General features: G+C 29.8%; 1 protein-coding gene across 3 annotated transcripts in view; it reads left to right on the top strand.

Annotated features, from left to right (window-relative positions):
* The window catches only part of LOC100163050 (Kv channel-interacting protein 4), a 167028-nt gene extending 145484 nt beyond the window's left edge, over positions 1 to 21544 (top strand). For all 3 annotated transcript variants that reach the window (XM_003245921.4, XM_029486882.1, XM_029486881.1), the window contains exon 6: positions 21257 to 21544. In XM_003245921.4, coding sequence (XP_003245969.1) covers positions 21257 to 21355 — 99 coding nt within the window. In that variant the 3' untranslated portion in view covers positions 21356 to 21544. The remainder of the gene's footprint in view (positions 1 to 21256) is intronic.
* Positions 21545 to 23645: the final 2101 nt, after the last annotated feature.

Here is a 23645-nt window from a genome sequence, read left to right as displayed (position 1 = left end):
AAATTATTATTTAGTGACTATAAAATTTAGTTTTTAATTTTTCTACTTGACAAAATATTATTTTATACATTTTTTTAAATTTTCGCTTCAATATGCAATAAATTTTGAATTTTGCCAAAATATGCAAAAAATATATGCAATAACCTTTAAATATGGAGAAATATGCGAAAAAAAATTTCACCATTAGCTTCAAATTATGATGATTCGTGGAGATAACTGACAAAAATTCAAAAATATTAAAAGGAAAAAAATATGCAATTGCATAGGAACCCGCGCTCTACTTATCAGGGTTCTTACGCAGTAAATCATAAATTATACGATTTCAAATCGTCGCGTATAAATGCGCACTATTCCGCGTAATGTCGTATCAACAAACCGCATGACCGCGTGTTGTGCATCGTGATCCTCGATTAAAACTGGACCGTTTTGTAAGATGATCGACTACCCGGGGAACAGCTTCCGAAAGCCATCTCGACGATCATTTAGGGCAAGTTCCGCCGGCTATGACCCGCAGGGAACCGTGAACCTTTCAATTGGCCTTTTACCGCCCTCCAGGCTACGACCAGCAAATATTCGTTTACTCGGCTGAAACTTCTTTTAATTATATAACACTCGAATCGTAGTGCTTGACCCTCGGAATGTACACTCCACGTCTATGACGAAAAGGCCACTCGGCCCGTAAACGTCTGGGCTGAGTGAGGGGGTATCGCCTAGGCGACGGTTTTCTCGACACTTTCCTGTCTTCGCTTTAATTCGCCGTTCGGCCTATGGACGTATATTAATAATTAGGACTGGCATTTTGATATTTTGACAAGCTAAAAAAAAATATTTTTTAATATTGTATTTCAACGACTTAGAAATAATTATTATTTAGTGTACTGCTTGTTAAACTTAATTTTAAGTTAATGTTTCTTGTCTCACCCAATTAAAATACTAGTTTTTTTTTTACAACTACATTATTTAGCAATCAAATAGCAAACATTTTCAATACTATTTTCACAATTTTCAAACTAAAATCTTAAAGCTTACAACTAAAAGCAGTTTATGCATAACAACAAATTTACTGAGAATGGATTCCAGGGATAAATGTCCGCTCCACATCACTTAAATGTATTTAAAAATGTCTGCATCTTAGTTCCCATATAAACATGGGTAGAAATATTCCTTACATATTTTTATAATATGTTCACTAAGAGCATTTTAAATCAGTGATTTCAAACCTGATGGGAGTGGAAATATTGCGGGGGGAGTCATCACGGGATAAAATGTTTTTAAATGATTTACATAAATAGAAGGAAAAATAAGAAATTAATAATGACCGGTGTATTGCTAAATACTCGTAATCTTCGTCGGGGAATCTAACCGAGAACATTTTTTTATAATTATAATTACCTATATCACTTTTTATGTTTTTAACTATTCATTTTTACTTTTTTTAAAAATATTTATTGATTATTGGTGGGGACATGAGATCGAATATTTATATGAATAGCATAGAAAAAAAGGTTGAGGAAACACTGTTTTAAATAACTAATCCAAAAAATATATTTTTAATTTTGAAAATTTGTATATTGGGTTTTCTTTATGTTTTATTTCATACACATTCTTTCATTCAAAAATGTAATTAAATTATAATACCTAATATTTTGTCTATATTTCACATATTTATATACTTAAAAATATCTATGTTCAATGAAAATTGTTCATACAATAGAAACAAATTCAATCCTTCTGCCTATTTATTAATAGTCTATTTATACATATTTATAATTTGATTAAATTTTAAAGTCTCTAGAAACCTACCGCATTTAAAGAACTGAGCTTAGCTTTTTATAGTAGCACGTGCAAACTAATAATGTGGAACCTTTGAAACCTTCGGATGCCGTTCCGCATTTTGCGATCTTGCGTTTTGAAGGGACATTTCAGGAATTCGAAGTTTGCTGAATAAATGCAGATGGTATACCTGAGAGAAATTTGCATTTCTCGATGACGTATGTAATATATTTAATATATATAAACCTAAATTAAAATCATAATAATCGTTTGTGTGCAGATCATGATGAGCGATGACAGTACAACAATCGATCATAATAATAAGTAACAACACTAAAAATATGCTAGCGAAATATAATTACTATTATTATTGTTTGTTACTTTTATAAAGTTTTCTCAAGTCTTGAAATAGTTACGATGATATGTAAATAATAATAATAGAGGACAGAAAATTGAAGTACAAATGATACATAATATAAGATATTTATAAGTTAATTAAAAAAAATATTGACTTGAGAAATTTTTAAAAGGCACCAATTCTGGAGTGTTTTAACTTTTAATGCTATACTACCAACACTATAAGTCATAGTAATAACATCTATATTTGTAAATGTTTATATTAAACAATCATTCCCGATGGTCGTAGGTAAATTGATGAATTTTAAGACTTTGATCTTTGTCTGATATAATTAGCGTATATAAGAACGCTAAGAACATTATAATATTTGTACCTAAACCATTATGCACTCAAAATATTAAAAGTCCTTGACCAAAGTTACATATTTTATTGGTAAGGAATTCCGAGAACTAACTGGAATATTTACTTTGCTTTAAAAGGTTAATGCCATAAATAACTAAATATCGGCGGACAAAATCGATTTTATAATTTACAAATTATATACATTTCAAAGGTCCCATAACTACGAGTCACGCCAGATGTCATTGTAGATATCAATATTTACATATAAAAATAATTTCCTACTTTGAACTCTAGCATTCGTCTAGATTAAGTGAATATGAACTTAAGTCTATATGACACAATTATTGCATTCTACCAGAATCAATTATTTCTAATTTGTTTTGATTGGTACTGAATCCATCGTATTTTTGTAGAAAGTATATCGTGTAGATGTCATCGACTTCAACTCAATTTCAAACAGACACTAGTACAAATTTAAAATTGATAATCAATCTAATCCATGATAAATAATCGTCAACTTTGTTTTTCGAGATTCAATAAACGCAAGTGGTTTGTCCTATAACAAAACAACATTATTAAATTTAAACAGATTTAGTCATTTTATCTATTGGTCAAAAAGTTTTTCAAGTAATGTCGGAAAAACATTTAGAAAACATCTAGTGCGACGGTAAAATTTACTAGAAAATGATCGCTGGTCTCTGTGAACACGAGGTAAACAAATTTATTTGTTTCACTAAAGGCGAAATCAATAACGACTCATGTGGAGTCATGACGTGGCCAGCTTATGTACAATAGCTGTAAGTATGTATGTACTATATTATTATCTTCATACTTAATACTGTTGTGCCGAAGAATAATTACACTTCGCCATTTCATCCGTATCATTTGCAGTGTCTGTATGGAGTTGTGTGCACGTACTGCAGTTGTTATGTTTTATTTAAGTGTTTTAAATAGGTCATACGTTATTTTGTCCCTATCCTAATCTTGAACAAATTATGTGTATATTTGGATTTTGTAAATAGAGACGGTCGACGACGATAAGCCGCAAATAGTATACCTACTCGTTTATAATTTACTAAATAACATTTCTTGGTAATCACCAGTGGATTTGTGCGACGTTTGAGATACCTAGTAATATCGTCCGATTATAATTTTTTAATGATTTATTTTCTCGATAGGACCGATTCGACAATCTAAAATTACGACGTTTAAATCGCTCGTTCGCACTGGTAAGGAAATTTCTATTCCGGTTTGCCGTGCATTCCACACTCGAAAACTGACGGCCGTAAACGAACAAATTGTGTATTGTCTAATCCGATCACTCCAATGGCCCAACCTACTTCTTAATTACTTCGATTTTCCACGTTTTAGCGTTTCCAAAATTCATAGGAATGCAAACGAAACGTCATCATAGTATCATAGTAAAAACTACCTAATATTGTAAGCTTATAAAATTAAAGAACCGTGTACGATTTTGGACAGATAGACGACAGTTTTACAATTTTAAACATTTTTACTCGCGGTGAGATATCTTATACCTATATAGTATATTAGTATAGGCATACAAATATTGTTTTTGCACATTTTAAGCTCTGGGTCGACATTTTACTGCGCCACGTCAATACGGCTAAGCATTATATTTTGTTCTTTAAAATGTATCAATAAGCCATACAGAAAAGTTGTTATAAATATCGACCGCAACAATAACGTGCATCACGTCAATCAATCGGCTTTTATCGTATATTTTGTATTTAATAGTTTTTCGCTTTCGCAGCAAAAACTAACCAATTTGATTGATATTTGCAGGCATGATAATATTTTAAGACTTTTGCGCTCTTAAAACAGTTTGCGACCGTGCCACGTGCGTCTTAGCCGAGTTCTCTATAGTCCGGAAGCGTTGAGCGTACCTGCGTTAAGAACAAAAAAAATATAATAAAACTGATTCGGAAATCCGTCTTCCGCTTTAGGGCGTCAATAATGCTCAAGTTTCTTATACAGTATATATTATTATTATAAATCCATCGGGCAAATCACGCGAACAAAACGAATGTGCTATTGCGCTAAAACTTTTAGAATTTTCCACTCTTAACGCGTTTAGGAATCGAATCGTAAACTGTGCTATGCACTTATATTCGCGTATACTTACAACGTACTACTACTACCACTATTACTACTATGTTTTCTGTACTCGCCATTTACTATATCTGCGACAATACAATATATTTTATTGGGATTATTTGAAATAAATAGGTTATGGTGCGTTCAAATGCCGTAAGAGTCTAGAAAATCCTCAATTCCGAGATACCGTATCAGTAACTATTAGTATTTATACGAGACAAGACGCAACTTGATAATATATTTTATTGTTTCCATAGCCTTATTGGCTGGCCTAAGTTAGTAACAATAATAAAGAAAACCATCACCCACGTGCACTTTTCGTTTAAGCGAATATTTCGATGTTTTCTATATCTGAAGAAACGATTATTTCTATTTTATTTACAATGACGTACTATATATACTTATAGATACACATACCTATATGACGTGTTTCTATATTATTTTCAGCATAGTCTCAAAAACATATGCTGTTGAAAGAGAAAGTTCTACAAACATTAGTGTGGCTGTCTTGTAAATAGGCATAATATTATGTTATAATATAACATAATATTATGCCTGAATTATGGTGATATATATTATGGTGAATTTTTTTTTTTTGAATTCCCCAACAAGTTTTTAGAAAATTGATTCTGTACAAAACCTGCGGCAAACAATTAGGGAAATTAACAACAAAACCATTTTTTACTTAATTTTTTTTTTTTTTTTTTAAACCGATAGATATTACTTATCAGTTATCATTGTTTTACTTTAAATAGAAAACTTTCTGTTTCTTCACGGTTTTTACCTTATACAATTTACATTTTTAACAGCAAATACCTACGTCAAAATCAAAATTTATATAATCGTACGTTCTTCCATATTTATTTAAAAATAGTTCTGAAATCCATTCTTAAAATAATTGTTTTCAAACTTTTGAAACACCCAGTGTGGACGTTATATAGTAATATTAACGCCACATAGGAAGCAACGAGTTCCGCTCGTGTGGATCGTATCTCGAATGTTGCAGCAATATTGGTTTTGAATTTACAAACGAATCGTCTATGGCGCCCACCCAATTATATATCGTTTCATATATTTGGAATTATTATTAAATCTCGGAAATAAAAAAAAAAACGTAAAGAAACTCTCGGTAACAGTACTTACGTGCAGTTGATGTTCGATCGAACCAATAACAATAATGGTTTGAACGACAGTCATTATATTAAAGTCATTCGTGCGTGGGATATTATATAGGTACTTACTATTATCCTGCACCGGGCAACATTTGCGTTATACCAAATGCTCGGTTTTCAGAAAAACAACAACTGTACGAGATTAACTGTGACTCGATGCGAACTTATACGCTGGCGCGATCGGTTTGCCAGACGTGCGACGGAATAGTGGTAATAATAATAATAATAATGATAATAAGTTTTTATCTCCCACGCCAAAAGCAATTTACATCGCGAGTTAAAATTATATTATATATTATACAGACACATCGAAATCATCGCGTGCCTATTACGCGTTGGATTAAACGATTAAATCGACGATTGGAGTTATTGCGGTTATTGCTGCAGAAAACACTAATATTATTGTACCGTGTTATAGCCGGATAGTAATATACAATACAACAATACTAGCTGTATAACACGAACTCGCCCGGGAAGATATTAACAAACGTAAAATACTGTGCTAATCGGTGTACCGCCACGCTTTGTGAATTAATTCGACCGAAATGAGCAATCCACCTATGGTGGATTGGATAATATGGCACTATTGGTATATATGTTTGAACGTGGTTCAAACTGTTCTCTGCCTACCAGTGGCGATCCTATATACAGGGTATAATAGGATGACCTAACATGGTATTTGATACCTGCCCGGCTATATAGTTATGTGTTTTCAATGATTCCTTTGAGAAATTCGACTGCGTCAATCAAAAAATAGTGGACGTTTAATGTAAATGATGTTGGTAGTTCACAAGTTCTAAACCGAAATGTATTATTGAAAATGGTATAGGTAGCTAATATTCACATTATTCTCTAGTCTCTACTATCTACCTTCATATGCTGCTTATAAATTATATGTGTAATACTGTTTACATCAAAATCAAACGTTTTATTTATCTTGCAAAAAAAATGTAAATATTACGATATTAACTACAACCATTTTAACTATACCTACAAATACAACTAAAATTTTTGATAATAGTAAGCACATCATTATTATCTCATACCTACATTATATAAATAGAATGGGTAGTTACCAGAATAATACATTAATACATATCTAATTCACTTATGTGAATATATTTGTACATGGCTTAATGTACATGGTAATGCACTAATGCTGATGCGACGATGCGTATATTTTTAATTCAATTTTCAACTAAAATACAACATTAAGATACCTATTGGAAAAATATTTGCATTTACATGGCATAATATTAGCCATGCATTTATTAAAAGGTTTACTTTAAACGAAATTACGAATTATTATATTTATTACTATTTATTATAAATTATAATATTAAACAATAAAATTCATGGTATAAAATATGGTTCTTCAATCGTCAACCACTCGGGTTTAAAGATAATGAAAATGTAATCAAAACATAATATTTTTCTAATGTCCGAAAAGCGGGGGTGACAGAAGTGATATCCAATTTGTATGACAATATTAAAAATAAACCATATGGCTATCGTTAACTTGAAATAAATGATAGGAACTTATCTTTTAACTACTGGTTTTCACTAAGTATCTGTGAATTCATATTGAACCTCCAAAATATATGTAACTTTGAACAGCTTAAATTTTTCAACGGACACATGAAAAACAAAAATTTTACGTGAACATGCATAAATAATATATGGTTAAATACATTTATTAATAATAAATAATAAGTTGTTCTAAAAAAAATTCAAAAATTAACACTTGGTAAGTGCCTAACGTATAAAAATAAATTTTATATATTAGTTAATAAATAAAAATATTAAGGATGATTAATAATTTAAGGTTTACTTACATCTGAAAATTCCCAAAAAGAATATTTTGAAAATAGTTATAACTTTTCAAATAAATGAGTGTCTTCCTTCAACAATGTTTAAATTTTAAAAAATAAACTTCTTCAATTAGATAAATGTGTTCTCAAAAAAATAGATTTACAAATTGGCTTAGTATTTTGAATTTTTTCAAAAAAATTTAAATCAGATTTTAAATGTTTTATTTTCAGTATTAAAAAAATAAAATAATGATTAGATAAATAGTCAGGTCTTCGTGTTACATTCTGTACAATTAAAAAAAATATTTAAATTTCGTGAGCCAAAATCAAATTCATGTGTAAGCCACCCTAGTAGACTTTATCGTAACTTATAAGGGTTGTAAAACGAAACAAAGTACACTTATCGAGTCTCAAGAAATATGTTTATACAATTTGGCACTGATTGGTTAAGAGTTTCCAAGTTTATGAGCACCGCATACATACAAACATACATCATTTTTATATAATAATAATATTTAGATCACTATATTTCGATAGCTTTACAATGCAGTCAACGGCGAACGATTTTAGCCTTTAGGCTAATCTATCACTGCGGCAACGATTTTTTACAATATTTTTCAGTTTGAATTTTCGCAATGATTTTATGTGCGCCTAAGATATTGGACGAACAGTTATGTTTTGGATTGAGTGATTACGCTCCAAGTGTAGGCTGTGCACCGTCATCTGAAACCGTGGTGTAGTGACAATTATTTTTAAACCTTGCGAACGTATCCCCACCCACCGCGGCTGAGTTTTGTAGCGGTGTGATGATCAAGGGGTTCTGGCGGGGGTAAAACGTGTCGAGTAATTTTAATTTTGAATATTTCAAATCCTCTGGAGTGCAGCGGTAGACCGTCAATCATCCGCGCTAATTGGGACCGAACGCGGGTCCCGTGGATTATCAATCCGAAGCACTTGAAAAATTCAAAGAATTACGTAATATTTGATTGATTTTTTATAGTTTTTTTACAGTAAATTTTCATAATAAATAACAATTGTTACTATTCATTGTTTACCTGTACACACTTTTTATAAGAAAACTTTTATTATTATAATATAATTTTGTAAAATGGTCAGACAACGCAATAACAAAATACCAATTCTTTAAAAACAAATTTATAAAATAATTACAAAAAAAAATCTTTATCGTTTGTATTCTATTGCATTGAATAGTATAGTAAGTTCATGCTAATGAACTTTCAAATCATAGTTATACCTTAACTATCACGTATATTTGGTTATGAACTAACTTTATATTATGGAGATAAGCAAGCTACCACATATTTTGTTTTTTAATAATAAAACTTTTTTTCCCTCATTCATCAGTTTGAGACTTGGGGATGACATTTGATCCTCGTTGATTTTTGATATTTAAAAAATTGAATCGCAATGTCTCTAAAATTTGAAATGTCCAAAAAGATCATGGGATCCCCTCAGGATCGAAATGTCATTAGAACTGAGCCACACGTCTGCGGATCAAATCGTCCAGTTCTCTTATTGTGTATAACTGGTAAGTGGTAACTATAACCACTTTCCAACCTTGGAAATATCACAAGTTTGTGTTGGATATTTTGCAGATAATGTACCTAAAAACGAAATGTCTAGTTATTTCTGGGAATCAATTTATTGTCATAAAATATGTTTAAAATTATATTTATAGGACAACCGATTCACTGCTATTTCTCCGTGCTGTAACAAGACTGTAAACTACAAAAATAATAATATAATTTTCCGTGTGGTTATAATATTATATTACATGCATATATTTTACCTACGGGCATCTTTTTTTATCCAGTAAAAGTGTAAAACACGGAAACGAGTGAAAATTGAAATCTAGAAAGAATAAAAAGTGATTCGAATATCCGTAGACTATGTATATATATATAGAGCACCCACACACCCACAATACGTCTTGGGTAGTTATAAATCACCAATCGATAATATTTTCAAGATATTTCGGAGGGACGACATAAATCTCAAAGATGACGTGCACTATGCGCAATATATATATATATTATACAATTATTATACAGTCGCCCTCCCACAGCGTAATTATTGCGGAAGACCGAAAACTCAAGTCTACACATTCGAGCGTTTAGATAGGTCCCTAGAACGACTATAAGTGGCGGGGCCGCGGGGGCGAATATAAATTAGTTTTTGGCAGCCCGCGCGTGCCGGTCCGGGCCGGGCAATCAATCCGGTCGGTGTTTTATGGTATTTCCGCCGTCTTTTCCGGTGACGCGGCTGCAAGTGTGTGCGCGCGGCGTGGAGAAAACGCGATTAATTCTCCGGGATCTCGGCCCCGCCGCCCGCAGCTCGATTCTCACTCATCACAATCGTATAGCTGCGCAGGTGGTATGGAGGAAAAACAATAATAGCATTTCCGCCGAGTAAAACAACGCCAGCGTCTCCCTGACTTGAACATATTTTTATTTTTTATATGAATATATATATATAGTACCTATATAATATATATTATTCAATTCTATAATAGCTTTTATTTTGTTTTGTGTATTTGATTCGTGTAATATGCCAAAGGCGTGCATAAGGGTTTCGGGTGATTATTTCATATTTCATTGCTTTTATTTTTTTTTCATATAAGTCTCTTTGAAATTGACCTTTTATTACTAATTAATCTACGGGCACACGCCGAAAACGGTTTATATTGTATATGCGGTATTAATGGAATGCATGTAAATTAATCTGTTTTAATTTTTATTTCTTAAGACCTAACGTAACCTAACTTAATCAGACAGCTACTGAAAATTAATAAAAATTAAAACACACTTCATTATTTTTTATTAATATTATTCAATAATGTTTCTTTTTCTATTTAAATGAATTGGACACGTGTTTTCTATTTTGCGAAACCACTATTAATTTATAATAATATGGTATCTAACATTTAGATATATTTATAAAATTCTAAGAAACATTACGGAGTGAGGTAAATTTCTGTTTCATGATATAAAGAATCAAAATCTAAAAATATTGTATTTTTTTTAACATTTTATATTTTATTTAGGCACCTACAACAAAATCGTAAACTCGTAACATATGACTACGTAATGTATTTGCCATAATTTTTATATTTGTTTTAACTCTTATATTATGTCGGTTTGAAATATTTTGTATTCAAATAATAGTATTATTTTCATTGTCAAATCATCGCGTCTTTTGTGTAGTTATATATTATCTTTTTGTATTTTCATCATAATATTACTATATTTAATATTATTATACGAACCTTTGTCATATATGGATTATCCATGAAGATTAAAGATAAAAGATCTTTAATCTTCATCGGTTTATCACATATGGCGTTTTTTACAGTCGATTTCCTATTATATATTTATTTTGTAGCATTCAAAGAAATATTTGCTTTTTTCAACTTGTGTAAAGATACTTAAAGACGAAATGAAACGGACGGTTATTTTGTGTGCATAATATATTGTTATGTACACATTTAGCGCGTGATTGGCGATCATCGTAGTTATTAAAGCGTTCATGTGGATACATTTTTTAATCGATATAGGTATGGTCCCTACATTTAACATTTCTGCATGAACATTATTACTATAATAACAGTTTTTCCTGAAAATACATTGTATTGGTTTTGATTATTTCCCTTGTAAAATGGCGGCTACATTCAATTGGCGTCGGCCTTACTAGGAAGAAGATTTCGGTTAAAAACAATCTATGCATATTATAAAAGCCTACGTGTGTAGGGATGACATTGTGGTTTAAAAACTTGAGAATACCGATATTAACGAAAATGTCAGTAATTGTTATTAAAGATACTAGAAAAGTTTAAAAAAATAGTTTAAATTGCATCCAAACGGTGGCGCTTAACACGTTTTTAAAATGTATGTTTTTGTTTATTACATGACATAACAACTATAATCGAATGCTTGTGCATGCTGCTATAATCAGTTTTTGTAAATTAATTGAAACTTCATACGAACACTTCAAATAGATGATTTGACACACGAGAAACAATCCAAAATGACATGTGCAACAGGATTAATGTTAACACTGTAAAATAAACTTTGATTCATAAAAAAATTAAAAATTAAAATTATTGCGTCTAAAAAAATTTAATATTTTATATTGTAATGTGGATGAGTCAGGTATCTACTTAGAAATTAATTCTTATTTGTCAATTTAGGACTTAGATAATCAATCTTAAGTGTAAACTAAATTAAAAAAAAAAAAAAAACAGAAAGCTATACTGATAATATACACATCATTTAATACCATAAATTTAAAATAATATGTATTTACAATTTATAAATTGTATTATATTCATAAGGTTTACTTTAAAACATATCTGAAAATCATCAACATTAAATCGAGACAATAGGAAAAATAGTATGAAGTCGCTGAGGGTGAGCTAGCATAGTATATGACACAAATATTATGTAATATATTGATACAAATATTTAATAATTATGTTTTATGTATTAGAAAATTGTATAATTCAATTTAATTATCGCTGTAATAGTGTAACAAACGTGCAGGGCTCAGAACCATAAAAAGCTAACCATCTCAAAAATACCAATTCGTTTAGGAGAGAAATTTTAAATTTCAAACCGTAATATTATCTTCTTCTATAACGAATAAATTTTAATAATTTTCAAGTATAAAAACTAACAAAGTATTTTTGCGTTAAATTTTGAAACTTGTTTTCTATTTTAGAAAAACTTAACGAAAAAAAAATCGATAATGTGAAACACGTCAGTATTAAAAACCAAAAAGTTCTACTATAGATCCTTTTAGTTGTTAATATACTTTTTTCACTTAGTTAAGACTTTTTCGTTCTGAATTAAAATGTATGTTTATGCTATGATGTATTACCAATCTCAAAGTAATAAATAATGTGGCATTGGCTTTTCTTTTAATTAGATTCTTATTTTACAATGTATTAACTGTACCTATATGAAGTAATAGTCGTTTTTGCTTGTAAATAGCAAATACAATTAACCTCCTCCTCATTCCCAACATTGAATTTAAATGTAAATACATTTTCAAAACCCAGATGTGGCAATTTTGACGTGATGTTAAAACTAAAATAATATTATGATACTACTAGTTACTGTCTATTACTTATATATTTTTTTATTTTTATAATAAATATACAATAGTTTGATTTGATAAAATTACTATGATAATCATTATAATATTAAACTATTAAATTATTATTATTGTATAGTTGACACAATTTATACGAGAAGTGGTACATTTTGGTCATTACTAATTTATTTTATCATGTAGCTGATAGAACCGATTGTTTTCAACACTATAGTTAAGAACTAAAAGATACTATTTATATCAATATTAAATAATACATTTTTAATTTGTTTAATTGTATTGATTCGGCACCTTTTAGTTCAGGATGAATCTTTAAGTAATACCGACAAGCTTATCCCATATTCGTGAGCTTAAATTATATAGAGCACTGATAATTAGACCTTTATGGATTTATGTATATAAAGTGATTTTCAAGAAAAAATGATCCTTTTTGATTCTCAACTCAAGCATTATTATACATATTTACAGGCTGATTTGCCAAAAATGCTCACTCCGCCTTTTTTTTTTTTTAATAATGCAGTTATTCAAAATCCGATTTTCGGAAACCTTAAATGTACATAAAGATCATATTTTAAAATTCTTTAAATTGGTTGTACCACTTAAAAGGAGTATTGTGTGGCATACAAACTTCTGTTTTTCATATGAGACCTCCCCCTCTCCATTTTTTACTGTAAATTACTTAGTGAATTTTTTTTGAAAATGTTTATTATATAGTCAATTCAAAACTTGTACGAATAGTTTTTCAGTCTTTGAAATGTGTATTCCAAGGATTATAGTCCTTAAAAGTAGTTTTACAAAAGTATAAAGTAAATGTAATATTCGATCTAATATTTATTATACTTGGACCATTTTTACAAATTATTAATGTTGATAAATTAACCACAGCCTTCATATTTTCCATATCCATCATCATGTTTCATTATTACCTTAAGTACAAAAAGTTAAGTTTCTCAAAAACTACTTGTTGAATACGTCAAAATGTTCAGAAAAATTATCTGGTAAATAAATTACATTCAAAAAGGTAGTTTTCATTTGAAAAGAGAAGCCCGAGTCACCATAGGACACTCCTTAAATACTACAAAAAAAATTGTCTTTGAGTATATTGGAAAATTCCGAAAATTAGAATTTGAATAATTTCATTATTAAATGGAAAAATGCGGTAGAGAATGCTTGGTGAATCACGCTGTAAATAATTATTAATTAATATTATGAGTATGCGTTTAACGTACGAGTCACTACGCACTCGTAGACTAATAAAATCAAATTCTATAAGAATTCATAAAAAATGAATTATTTAATAGGTATTAAAACACCAAATTTAAGTAAAGACAAATTTAAAAATTTTTCGACACAATACATTGGACAGTATAATTTTGTTGAAGATAAAATTATATTTTATGAATTATCCAATAATAGAACGTTGTGAAACTTAAATAAAAAAACAAAAAACAATTAGATAAAGTTGGTAAAATATTAATGTTTTGTGTTTACAATGTATTTTTATTTTTTCTCATAACAGTGATATTTTCTATTTAAATGCATTTAAAATGGAATTAATTTTATTGTACGACTTAAAGAACGTAGTTGCTTTGTCCGTGGGTATAAGTCGTAACTCGTGAGCACACCTACATACATGAAGTGTATTAATATCGACTACTATTTGAGGGGGGTTGACTTTCAACCAGGCGCCTTAGCTACAACTTATTTGAGCCTAATTCGATGGAGCTCCAAAATATTTTTGCACCGGGGCCTCAAAATTGTAATTATTGGAGTATTGGAAAATGTATGTGGTGCCGCATGCGTCATACACAATTATATAATATTTTAATAGTTTTGCATAATATTCATGGTCAGAGTATATGGTTAGATTGAGATTATATTCTAATGTCGTCTCTTCGCTGTCGTGTGTACGGGTACCTATACTTGGTGGAGACGAAAAATCAATGTCTGTTCCCGAGCGAGCGTGAAAACTATTCTACGCCCACGCTCGAAGTTCGACGTTCCGGTGTAGGGATTAAAAAAAGATAAAGGTATATATATATATTGTACATAAAAAAACCACCTAGTTTGACTTTATGATAATATATTATTACGTCGAATCGAACGCAAACTCTGAAACTCGAGATCATTTTTTTTCCGTCTCTTTTTATAATCGAATCGTCACTGTCTAATAAGCAGCGCGCGTCATCCGCGAGTGTATATTATTATGTACCTATATCGTATAATAAAGTGTACCTACGCGTTTTCGGAAAGTTTCACGACACGTTGGAACCGTCGCGGATTCCTCTTTGCAGCATAATATCGGAAAAATCTATAATCTATTTATCCGGGGTTGTGAAAACCGTGACAGTTTTCACCACCTGCAACCCCTGTTTTGCACCTCGCAATCAGCGGACTGCCGACAACAGATGTTCGCCTTATTTACATTTGGTTCCTCGACGACACAGGATTTAATCGTCCGAGGACGCGTATTGACTCTACAATAATTAACCTTACGTCAAACTTATGCTGCAGTGGGTAGGTACCTAATTCAAACTGTAGCTGTACTATCAACTGTAGTGTATATACTATATACGCAGTTCGCACACCACAATACGATAGTAACATAATCATTATCTTACTCGTAATGTATGGTAGGTAATGAATAGAGTGTTGTGAATCGAATGCACTAAAAAAAAAAAAACCTTAAAAAAAGCTCTATAAATCTCTAAAAACCTATTCACCGATAAACTGTATACATGCATTTAAGCATTCAAATCTCAAAAAAGTAAAATAATAAACAAATACCTGTAAAATATTTTAAATCAAAGATACAATTAATTAAGTATGACGTGCGGCCAGAACATATAAAATATTTATAAGACGAAAATTAAACACTTCAACAATAATAATTCATAAAATGTGTGTAAAAAGTTATGTGTGTCGAAAGTGACAAAAACAATTAATAATATGAAATAAAGTAATAAAAAATTTAAAAAATGATCTAAATAATCAAAAACTGTAAAATAATGCAAAATAAAAGTTTCGAAATTGAATTCATTAGTACCTAATTCAAACTTGGTGTTAAGGATCCTATATTTTATAGAAACTAAAAATAATGACATCTAAATTTGAAAAAATTGAATCTACAAATTCACAAGTCTAAACCAATGATTATGATAACTACGCACCTGGCTTTATTAATCGTTAAAACGAATGGAATGATTTTTGTCATGCACATGGTCAATACATCGACAATGAATTTTATTGATGTCGAATTGAGGCAAATAGTTACCTATAATACCTATATCAATACATATCTACGACTTACCTAGCTCTCGGCTTGGTCTGACTGCAGTGTGTTTGGTTGAAATACAATTTCGTAACGACTGCTGAGATTGTCTTGATGGTGTGATGACTACACTATTTATTTGTTTGTATATTTTTTCTGCTCTCCATAAAATCATTAACGACATCGAGAAAAGAGCGGAATTGTATTTTCCCGGACCATCTCGCGTTGTGCATAACAATATATTATTATTGGTAAAATCATCGTCCCTTGACTGAGCGGGGGAGGTGGTTTGGGAATTTTAACTGTTTTGAATGGTATATTATTGTCTGCACGGTTATATAATAGACGGTCATGTATATATAGACATTTCCACCAGTTCGCGGGAATCGATTACGAGGTACGTTTGACACCTCTCTTTAGTTCGGTGAGAGTTATTATTTATAATTTCGTCGGCGGTCATCAATTTCATCGAACACTATCCATTGGGGAATAAAGCACAATAGGTATTTATATATATATATAGTGCAGATACCCCTTATATCCGTGCTGAAACAAACCAAATGAAAGAAAAAGATAAAAATAAGAAAGTTTTCCTAGTCATATAGTGATCGTCCACTGGTGTGCGTACAATATATATTTATATGTAATATACTTACAAGTTACAATACACTCCAATTTTCGTAATTAATACGTTCCGGTACTTTAGGTCTTGTAGCGTAAGCCTTCGAAGTCACCAGCTACACGATAATATTATATAGCTGCAAACACTCACGTATTGCTCCTGGTATTCGATTTATTTAAGTTTCCCTAGTCCAAAATAAATGCGATTGACGAAAGATATTTTGTCAACGTAATTACGTCAAACACATATCATTATAACATTATGTATAATTTTGATTGGGTACCGTAATTTAGATAACAGTTTAGACCCAGTTATTTAGCTATTCATATTACCCATAATTAAAAAAAAGTAGGTGTTGTCCAGGCATTTAATTTGTATGATGTAAACTATTCCTAAATTCAAACGTAATTGTAATGATTAGTACCCATATACCCATATACCCATATAGCTAATTTATAATCAGAACACGTGAATAACCAAATATAGATTCATTTAAAATATTTTATTTTATCTAATAATACAACCAGTGCTATTTAACTATACTTTTCAGTTAGGAATACAAAATATATTGTTGTAAAACATTAATTGTGAATTAAAATTATTGAACAAATCAGTTAAAAATATTAATGCTATATCTATTTCTATTCATGCCTAACACATTTTACAGTATAGTAACACATATTTATAAAAAATTTATTTAAAAATAAGCTTATTTTAATTTTTATAATTATAAATGTGCCAAAAGATACTAGACGATATATTTAAAATTAAATTTGATAATTTTAATTAATATTTGAACCTAATGATTAATGAGTACCATAAATACAACTGTCAGTAATGAATTATTACGAGTATAATAAAAAATAATCAAAATTAAGATTTATATAAAACTTCATAATTACCAGCTTTTGAAATCGAATTTTTAGATAAAACGTTAAGTTTCAAAGACATTTAGTGAAGCATCTTTTGTAGGAAATGCTTGTCAAGACAATACAGATTTTGATGAATTTCTTTGTATAATAAAAATAATAAAACGTGAAATACCAAAAAGACAACCACTTATTTTTTGTAAAACGTTGACCCGAAAAGTTAACTTGGAGTATCATTCCCAAAATTATTTTTACAACGTGCTGAAAAAATTCTGGGCCTCTGACACGAAATGTTTGAAGTTCAAAACTAAAGACCACCCTAATGAACAAGACAAACGCGATTCACATAAGTTGAACGTATAGGTCATCGATCGATAAACGACCGGATAAGTGATTTAAGATAGGTATAATAATGTTTCAGCATTTCCGTCCCCATATTACACGCGCTTGAATAACAATGAAACTTTAAATAATTTAATATTATAATACATCGTATCTTCATCGATCCTCTCAGATTGAAGTCTGAGGAACTATGCAACAACAGCTTACACTTCAAATTTGAACATCATGACGTGTGGATTATAAGTCGACAATTGATGAAATATTTTTTTTAAATTCCAAACTTATAATAATTTTGTTAAAGTTTAGAATACATTTTGTTTCTTAGAAAGTTCCATTACAAGATAGTATACAACTATTATACGAGTACAATCATATATATAATATCTAGTGTACTATTACGTACAATATAATAGATTTAATAAGTAAAACTACTTCAAAATCGATATTTTCCGTTAAAAAAAAATAATGAAAGCTGTATTTGGGTAAATTTAAACACTTTCAGAAACTAATACTCGTCAACAGGTGCACAATCACGTTTCGTATAATATATATAGGATAAATGGGAATACATGTAAGTTGACCCCCGTCAAAACCTACCACACAATTTGTCTGCGTCGTACTTGCAATGTATTTTAATGAAGTGAAATTCATTAAAATTAGCCTGATAAACGACGCATTCTTACATCAAACGTATATTATTTTTATTATTATTAATATTATTTTTTATACAAAATATTATAGCACTTGTATTTTTTTTTTACGAAAAACTCGATTTCAAACAAAAATCCTGACGCAAGGACTAAAACACAAATATTGCAGTTTTTATTCGAAATCTGATGCAGGGGATTCTATTTTGATATTGAAAAAAATAATTACTTCAATCGAGTATATAAAATGATTGATGTAAGACCATTCAAAGAACTGAAATTGGATCCCTTAAGTAAAATGGTTAGAAAACACAAGCTCAATGAATAATTCAAATCCTGTTGTAGAGTGAATTAATATAATTTACCTTTATTTATCCTCAATTCTCAATTATTAAAATGATATGCCAAGACAAGAACTTAAAAGTCAGGTTATAGTAATATGATGCCAAATGTAATACCCAAAATATCGTATAACAAAAAATTAGTATATTATACATTTGTATAAAAATTTTATTTTCGCATAAAAAGGTTGATATTTCACGAGCATAGATAAAAACATAATTGAGTTAGAAAAACCCGTTAGACTTACAAGACCTAAGTACAGAAACCACGCAACGCAAAATTACCTTAATTAATTAATTTTTCTTGATATCGATTCTTTCTAAGTATTCTTATTCGAATTATATTAGAAAAATTACTTGACAAAAAACGAATGATTAATGACTAATGAGCTTAACTTTGTTACGCATGAGCTTCAATCATACACTTCAATTCCATGAAAAGCTTTTTTGAACAATCTTAAGGAAAACGTAGGATTAAGGTCTAAAGATTATATTAAAAATCTAGAAGACAATATACTATAATAAGTGTCGAGTGGCGTAATATTACGCACTCCACAACGGACACTTATAACGACATAAAGCCGTTTGGAATTTTGAATTATCAGCTAGAAACTATCATAAACTCGATATTAGAGACACGCAATATTGTGGAATGAAGAAAACTTGTTAAATCAGGTGTCTCGAGTGTCACCCACACAATGGTTTGTTAAAATCACTTTGTTAATTTTGTTGCCCACGCGGTAATTATTATAATTATATGCAACACTCCTAACGGTGACATGTCATTGAAATTACGTCATCGTAACATGAAAAAAGGTGGTATAATAAAATATGCTGACGAGAGTTTGTTTGCAGTCCATGGTAGAATTTCGGACAATATTTAATAATATGAAGATGACTTTCCACATTATTATATAGGTCATCAATTATATTTAAACAAATGATAGTAAATAGATGGATAGTAAATTTAAGATTGAGAGTATTGTATGAAAATAAAAAAAAAAAATCATAACAATCATTCGAGTATAAAACAATTTATTGTTTTATGTCGTGAAACCATGTTCGTGTTGTAGCTAAAAATTCTATACATTCGAGGATATCGTTTTTTTGATTCGAATCTCTGCACATACTGCTACAAATGATATATTATAACAATATTTTCACTATTCAGTGGCGCGCCGAAGGTCTACTCCTGGTCCAGCCGTTGCAATATAGAACTTGTTTTGTAAAAAATATGTAATTTGAACGATTTTTTTTTTGTTACACAAACATAGGTAATAAATAATAATCATTATGTACCTATAATAATGTGACGATATTTAAATGTATGTTAGAATAAAAAAAAGAAAATAATCGAAATAAATGTCTGGATTGGAGTCCCATAGATAGTAAAATAACAGATCGTAGGTATACCAATACTTATCGCTCGATAATGTAGTGATAAGATTTTAGGAGAATATGGGACCCATTATTTTGAAAAAGCCCGTATGTCTTTCTCTCTTAAACAAAAGTCAAAAACTGACCATCTCTCATCCCCCAAAAAAGACCGTGACCCCATAAATAGTTGACATAGGATTGTCATGACATCCATTACTTTTATTATAAACAGGTGCCCCGGCCCCTACAAAGAAGAATCCTGGCTAAGTTAGGAAAGGATCACTGTCACTGTATTTTTGTAATTATATGTGTAACGTCGTCACACGAATATATTTAATGATGTTATAAACTGTCAGACGTTTGTTGTACGTCGACTGTTGTCGATTACTTTTACCTACATCATATAGAATATTCCGGTGGATAACAATACACAACGTAATAATATAATGTAGATAACGATATTCGGTTTAAACTTTGTACATTTTCTCCTATCGTATAACAATATGAAATAGATTTAATATTTTTTCAGATCCAGTCTCGTTTTTTTTTTTTTTTTTTTTTTTTTAAATTTACTCTTATCGTAATCTTCGTCTTTACGGCATTCTAAAAAAGGGATAAAAAAAACCCTTTTATTATAATCGTATAATGCGCACTACCGTGTCTCAATATTTATTGAACACGTGTCGATATTGCGTGTACTTACAACATTGTATTCTAACTTGGCCTTTTTTACGAGAACCCTGACATCGACTTATACACATCGCTGCAGAAGATAATATTCGGCGAACATTGTTAATACGGTCGTTCGAACCGATATTATATTAAAATTACAATAATACTATATATAATAAATATTAGGTATGTATCCAGAAACACGATATTTGTTTTTAAAAAATAGATACTGTTATTATATGTGGCCCCGGACGAGTGTTTCTTTGAATTCTATCGAACTTCCGGTCGCCGCTTGCGCGATAAAAAATGAATAATGTTTGGATGTACCTATAATATAGGTCATATTGTATATACTTACATTTGGTGTATACTATTTATACACTATTATTAATCGGGTTTTTATGTTTGTAGAAAATGGACCTCAATCGAGACGGTGTGGTGTCATTCGACGAGTTCATGGAAACCTGTAAAAATGACGAGAACATCACCCGTGCAATGATCTCAATGTAGACGAGAGACATCGTAAATATAGATGATCCGTATGATACCGACATACCGTGGACGTTGTTCGAAAATAAAATTATACCAAAAAAATTGAACGGTGACATCGGTGGCACGACGTAAAATCGGCAGACATCATCTGAACGATGAACAGTAGTATATTATAATATGAAATATAATTTTTGTTTTTTTTTTTTTTTAATTTTTTTTTTAATATTGTATGATTAATTTCATTTTTATTCTTTTTTTTCCCTCAATGCAATATTTCCAAAATTTTTTTTTATAATTTTAAATCATACGGAGAAATATAATATTTTATAGTGTGTTATAATATTATTATTATGTTATGATGGGTTCCATACGAGACAGCCATATAATATAATATCATAATAAATAATAATAGGTGCATAAAACATTTTCGAAACAAATTGCGTGCATACAGGTTAGGTGTCAAAACGCCACTCAATGTGATTCCACATGAAAAGCCATTGCATTCATTTTTTGTTTTTTTTTTAATATACTTCATATAATAAAAATATGATATAATATAGTAAGTTATATTATAATAAGAATATTGTGTACTATTTTATGTACATCATTAATAAAACAATATTTATACGTTACTTATACACCGTTCATAGACAAATATCTCGACTCCGGTGGAACAGGGTAATAATAAGAATATTATACAAGATAATACTACACACAATGTAGAAAAACTATAGACTAGGTACTATAATAGGTAGATATGTGATGGGTTTATCAAACAGTATAAATAAGGTGATTCGCCAAGCATGCAGGGTGACTCTTTTTTCTTCAATAATGTAGTCAATCAAAATCTGGATTTTTTAAATATACCTACATTAAAACCATTTTCAAATTCTTGTGATCAATTTCTTAAAAAATTTCGTACTAGTTAAGGAGTTTTCTGTGGAGATACGAAATTCTGTTTTTTTAAATGAGAACCCTTCTTTTTTGCTGTAAATTACTGAGCGAATAATTTTTATGAAAATATTAAGGTATAAAAATCAAAATTCGAAAGAGTAGTTTTTGATTTATTTAACTTTGAATACTAAGGATATTAGATTCATAATAATTAGTTTGGAAGATAGGGTGCTATATAGGGCTTCTAAAGTTATAGTAATACATTAATATTAATCTTTAAACATAGGTATACAATTTTTAAAAATGGTTGAGTATAATACATACTAAATCCAATATTACATCTATTTTATATTTTTGTAAAATGATTTTGAAGTACTATTATCTTTAGTATGGACATTTTAGTAAATGAGACACTACTTGCTCGAATTTAAAACTATATATATCAACATTTTCAAAAAAAATTATACACTAAAAACTAGTGGTAAATAATGGGGTGATTCTCATTTGAAAAACAGAAGCTTGTGTCACCACAGGTCACTTTATAAGCAGTACCTACAACAAATCTCAAGCGTTTTTAAATATGGTCTTAAATTTAATAAACTTAAAAATTCCAAAATTTTGAATTTCGTTAAATTCACTATTAAAAGAAATATATTGATGGTGGTTGTCATGCTTGTTGAATGATATTCGACGAAGTGTTGTCTATATAAATTATTCTACCCACACAATATTTGTAAAATGAGCGTGCTTTTTTTTCTTAGGAACGACCGAGGACGGAATGTCGTTATAGGTACGAAGTCTGTTTAGCAATTTGAAACGCTATGTTTTCTCAATCAGACGGTGCAGTTGAGTAACAAACTTACTAAAATAATATAATATGCACGCCATATGAAATGATAGGTGCGTTGTAAATATAAGCGAATACAACCAGACATATTTTGTACATTTTTCTTTTCGCCATTAACCTAACAAAACGATATTATCATTCCTATATTATTATTATTATATTAATGACGCGTATTATCCTAAAATATTACCAGGGTTATTCGTGCATTGTAAATACGATAAATAACATATTAAATAGTGTCCCCTTAAACGATATCAAACGAGTTTTATTATAAAACCAAATATTTAAACATTTAAAAATATAATATAATACTTATATCAATTAATGTGTTTTTATTTAAATATTGACGTTGTGTCAATGTGTGCTTACAATATTATTATATGTGCCGTCGGATGTTTGTGAAAATTATTTTGAACTGTTCTTTATTTTTTAAGTTAGATAATAATATAACAATATAATAATATATATATATGTGTGTGTGTGTGTGTGTGTGTTATGATAACGTTGTTGTTATTTTTGTTGTTGTTTTCACGATTTCGTGTTCATATTGTTTATATGGTATAAATT

This window comes from Acyrthosiphon pisum, chromosome A1 (assembly GCF_005508785.2).
Source record: "Acyrthosiphon pisum isolate AL4f chromosome A1, pea_aphid_22Mar2018_4r6ur, whole genome shotgun sequence".
NCBI classification, from domain to species: domain Eukaryota; kingdom Metazoa; phylum Arthropoda; class Insecta; order Hemiptera; family Aphididae; genus Acyrthosiphon; species Acyrthosiphon pisum.
This window is presented reverse-complemented; position numbering and strand designations above follow the sequence as displayed.